This window comes from Notothenia coriiceps, unplaced genomic scaffold, assembly GCF_000735185.1.
Source record: "Notothenia coriiceps isolate Sejong01 unplaced genomic scaffold, NC01 NC01_scaffold00009934, whole genome shotgun sequence".
NCBI classification, from domain to species: Eukaryota; Metazoa; Chordata; class Actinopteri; order Perciformes; family Nototheniidae; genus Notothenia; species Notothenia coriiceps.
Window position 1 is genome coordinate 4925 of NW_011342635.1, and position 4584 is coordinate 9508.

At 39.7% G+C, this 4584-nt stretch overlaps 1 protein-coding gene across 1 annotated transcript; it reads right to left on the reverse strand.

The window, feature by feature from the left end:
* Positions 1 to 852: 852 nt before the first annotated feature.
* Positions 853 to 4106, reverse strand: LOC104945664 (multidrug and toxin extrusion protein 1-like). The gene is made up of 5 exons (XM_010771372.1): positions 4043 to 4106; positions 3822 to 3954; positions 3610 to 3704; positions 2378 to 2441; positions 853 to 2297 (listed from the first exon to the last, which is right to left on the reverse strand). Exons 1-5 carry the CDS (start codon positions 4082 to 4084, stop codon positions 2056 to 2058), a joined length of 576 nt encoding a protein of 191 aa, XP_010769674.1. The 5' UTR covers positions 4085 to 4106; the 3' UTR covers positions 853 to 2055.
* Positions 4107 to 4584: the final 478 nt, after the last annotated feature.

Consider the following 4584-nt stretch of genomic DNA (forward strand, 5'->3'; position numbering starts at 1 on the left):
ATGGTCAGTTTGCTCAGCCTTGTTACACTTGCTCTGTAGCTTTGCTCTCCTGTGTGACAGTGTTGCCTAATCGCATGGCTTTTGTATTTTAATTTGAAAGACTCAAGTTCGATTCGTGGTGTAAACTTAAGATTGCATGACCTGTTTTAATACGTTATCCTTTTTATATATACACAAATATTGTTAAGATTCTTAGGGTTCCTTCTAGCCAAAACAAAGGTGTCCATCAACAAATTACAGCCTTTGACTTAATTTAGAGTTCGTCACAAAATCTTTTACTATTCCTTGAAGAATATTGAGGTCAGGCAATGGTACTGGAATTTCTGTGGGATACTCAAGACGGCCTTCCACTCCCTGATTGCACACACACACACACACACACACACACACACACACACACACACACACACACACACACACACACACACACACACACACACACACACACACACACACACACACACACACACACACACACACACACACACACACACACAATTTATTTGTATATTATGAGATGACAATTCCAATATTACTCATTGTAGAAAACTGTGCTTATATAACTTTTTCTTTTGTATAGCTGACTTTCACTTTGGTCACTGTGTTTGGCATTAAACCAATATTATTGCTAAGATAAAACCATTATTCATGTGCATAATAAACCATGTACTGATTGAGGAACATCTACATCTATCTTACATATAGTGTATATACTGCAGGAACTGACCACAACAACAACAACAGCAACAAAGAAACTTCAATGACAAAATGCTACAATTTTCACATTATTTTACACTCATCTTTCACACGTTCCTTGCGTTTGGATATGTGATGTTACTATTTACTAATTCCTAGTGTTTTACTATGGTGCTATGTTCCTTACCCTTATACGGCCCGCATACTTGTCCAATACCGTATGAGGTTACAGCTCAGACTTGACCATTTTATAAAAACCCATCAATAACACTCAAAAAGCCCAATGCAGTGTTAGACCTCACAACTCACCATATGTTGTTCCTAAAGTCAGGTAATTTTTGGCCATGGGGTTGTCTACCAGAAACATAATTACCTGCAAACAGCCACATTCTGTCATTATTACTTATTACACTTGTGTTCTGTTAAAACACTGCTATTTAATGAAAGAAAACATACACTTACGTCCTGTAGTGGTTGCTAGCGGACATGGCTGTGCTCTTGTTTTGTTTTTGTACAAGTCTATGGCGCATGCGCTTACCAAACTCCTGCAGGGCCAAGCGAGGTCGGGGGCAATGTACTACCTTGGGTCCTCAGCAGCACACACCTTAAGGGTAGAGTCCCTCTGGTCAGTGTTAGGGGCTCAAATGACCTGGTAAACTACAGATGCAAAACATTTTTCAAGAGACCTTCAAAATGGTATCACTTATATCGCTGCTTTTAGGCCTTCTTCGAATGAAAAAGCTAGGTAGTATGTATGAAATATTTGAACGTAAATTGGCACAATTCTCACCCAATACGATGTGGGTTAATGTGTGAAAAAAGAAAATGGATCCAAGCAATTCTTAACTTAAAAACTATAAAAATACAGGTCATTTTCATTTCAACCCAAGGCACAGTGTGTAAACTCATGTCACATGATCCATTAAAGTCAAAACATCGTCAACACATTTCCCTTTTTCATTCCTCCTACCTTACTTTGGCATGTTCCACTGTGATACATAACACAGCCTTTTACTCATGGTGCTTGTTATGGCTATTCAAACACGGCATACCTCAAGAAATGCATGAGTTGCATCAAGCATTTTTCATCCTTTATGTGCCATATTAGGTGAAGTTTCCCATTGCTGTCCTACAAAAAAAATCAATCTCGGCCTCTTTATTCCACGCCTTATACCTTGTTTAGTTCAGCCATAGAGCTGTTGTCCAGTTACATGAGAGGGTTGTTGGCCAAACGCTGTGCAAAGCTAGATCCTCGGTATCCACAGCACCAGTAACCCTTTCACCACAAGGTGAAAATATTGTGTAATGCACCTTGTTCATGGGACAGCCATCAGGATTGATCTTAAATCATGCGACGACTCATTTCAGCAGCCTGGTGAAAAGTTCACTTGCGAAGACCCCGACCACGAGGATGACGATCATAAGCAGCAGTGTGAGTCCACGGCGTAAAACCAGTTGCTGGACTGACAGAACGTTTCCCACTGTGGTGGTGGTGGATTTGTTCTGGCCTGGGACACTCGGATCCTGAGGTGTTCCGCCCTCCTCAGAACTCTCACAATGGAAAGTAGCAGTGCAGACCTCGTACTGGTTCTGATCCGAGTCTGAGGGTTTAAGGGAGAAACTTCAGTTTTACCAAAATAATGTCACACAAAGAAGTATCATTAAATGTGTCAGAACTAACCTGGATTTTCTATCCTCACCACCTCCTTTTCTTCTTTGATCTGGACTCCTGATCTCACAAGAGCCTGATGAAAAGAGTTCACAGCATGTTTTAAAGGCATAGTGTGCAGGCTTGTGGAGAAACGGATTACATGTAACTGGATTACGTTTTCAGGATGCAAACAACGTAACTGTATTTTTTTACATAAAACAAATACATAAGATTGCATTTCTAAAAATGGATTATTAGCAGGATAACAATGTTATTAAAAAACTAAAAAGAGCATATCGTTTTTTTTGCAAAAGGATAAGATGTTATCTCTGTAAACTGTACTGTTCTGTAGGCTAATACTTTAAGTGTGAATCTAGACGCCTACTGCCTGAATCTGCTTTATGGTTTTCACTTTCTTTGCTTCATTTGTTCTTTTTTTTATTCAGTAGGTTTGTGTTCGTAAAATAGTGTGTGTGAGCTTACATGTAACTGTGTGATTTAACTAAAACGGAGCATTTTTCTGTCAGCTGAGATTTTATTTGGGGACTGGTCTACCGTTGCCGTAATCTGTTACACTAGGGGTGTGCTGACTGCCATCTAATGTAGGTATACACTCACTATGGATGCACCTCATGGTACCACTTTACAATAAGACTACCCTTATAAAGGGTTTACAAATAGTTTGTAATTCATTTATTAATTAGGTTGTGAACACTTTATAAATCATTAATAAGCTTGTATAAGACATGAGATAAACAGGGCAACTGTGACCGGTTGCTTGCCAAATAGTGAGCCCACATTTATCTGTACTGCTAAGCCTTATTAGAAATGCTAGTAACTCATTAATAAATGGGAATGTGTTTTACACTTTACAATAAGGCTCCCTTTTGGCAGTTATAAATGTTAGTAACTCGTAAATAAATGGTCATAAAGACATGCCAAGAAACATCAAGATGGATGGGGGGAATCAACTCATTGAACAACCGACACCAAGGATGTTGGCTGATGAAGAAGACGAAGTAAGCTAAGTAGCCAATATAAGGCTTAGTCATCTTGCCAAATAGTGAGCCTGTGTTGATGTATGAAAACTATGTTAGTACTGGTTTATAAATGGTTCTTAATAATGAATAAAGTGTTTACAACCTAATTAATAACCTAATTATAAACCCTTTATGAATCCTTTATAAGGGTAGTCTTATTGTAAAGTGGTACCCACCTCATTAATCCCCACTTCGAATAGGTTAAGCGGTGTAGGTACGCACCTCGTCAGCAGCCTTCTTCCAATCAAGTTTGCTCAAATATGTGACAAAGAATATCGCCTGCATTAGCACACAAATGGTGAGTCCTGTCCACAGCCCTTTGACACAGAGGAGAGAAGAGTTTAAATTGTCTTCCTGAACATTAACTGACGAGCAGCAGATAAGAATGCGCACAGCATTCATCTCAGAGTTGAATACAAATGGTGTAATCTTACCTTCAATGCCCATATTTGCTGCAAACATTAGGGACGCACCGATAGGGAAACCAATGAAGTAGTATCCCACCAGGTTACACAGAGCTCCAATCGCCTGTTTTCCTGCTCCTCTGAGAACGCCTCCAGCCACACCCTGTCCGTATCAACCAGGGAGTTGCTCAGATCACATTCAGAAAATGTCTGTGTTAGGTCTGAAATCATGAATTGCATGTTTTTCTTACCGCTACAGCATCAGCAAGATGCATGAAGGTAAATATGATCATGACGTCAGCAACCCTTTGTAAAATCTCTCTAAAAAACAGAAAAACACAGATTGTTGATGGATGCTAGTAACGTTTTGGGCGAGAGGGCAGGCCCAGAGTTGAAACTAGCTCAACTTTTAGACACAGCAGCGTTCACTGCTTGTGATTGTACATGCTTAAAGTGCTCTCATTATGACATTTCTTTGTGCACGCTATATTTCCGAACATTTAAAAAATATTACTAAAAAGAGGTGGGGGCAGGTCCCAGGCTGCTGCGGGGTAAATGAGGCTTGTCCATTTTGGCATCTCCATCTGACAGACAAATACATTGAACCGACTAACTTTGTTTAGTCGAGACAAACAGATGTTGTGTGGCAGACTCTGAAAATGTGGGATTAAAAGCCGTTGTAATACTGGTCCCATCACCAATAACACGACGATGACCTCAGGTGATGTATAACAGTTACATAAGATGAATTTTCTGTCAGTGCAAGAAAGTAGAGAATATTGTTCCAGACTTT

Bases quoted from the DNA above. Each gene is read 5' to 3' on its own strand.
- LOC104945664 (XM_010771372.1), bottom strand. From the start codon at position 4,084: ATGATCATATTTACCTTCATGCATCTTGCTGATGCTGTAGCG. The intron at 3,705-3,821 runs GTAAGATTACAC...TCTGTGTCAAAG, and splicing joins AGCAAATATGGGCATTGAAG to GGCTGTGGACAGGACTCACC. The intron at 2,298-2,377 runs GTTAGTTCTGAC...TTAAACCCTCAG, and splicing joins GGTGAGGATAGAAAATCCAG to ACTCGGATCAGAACCAGTAC.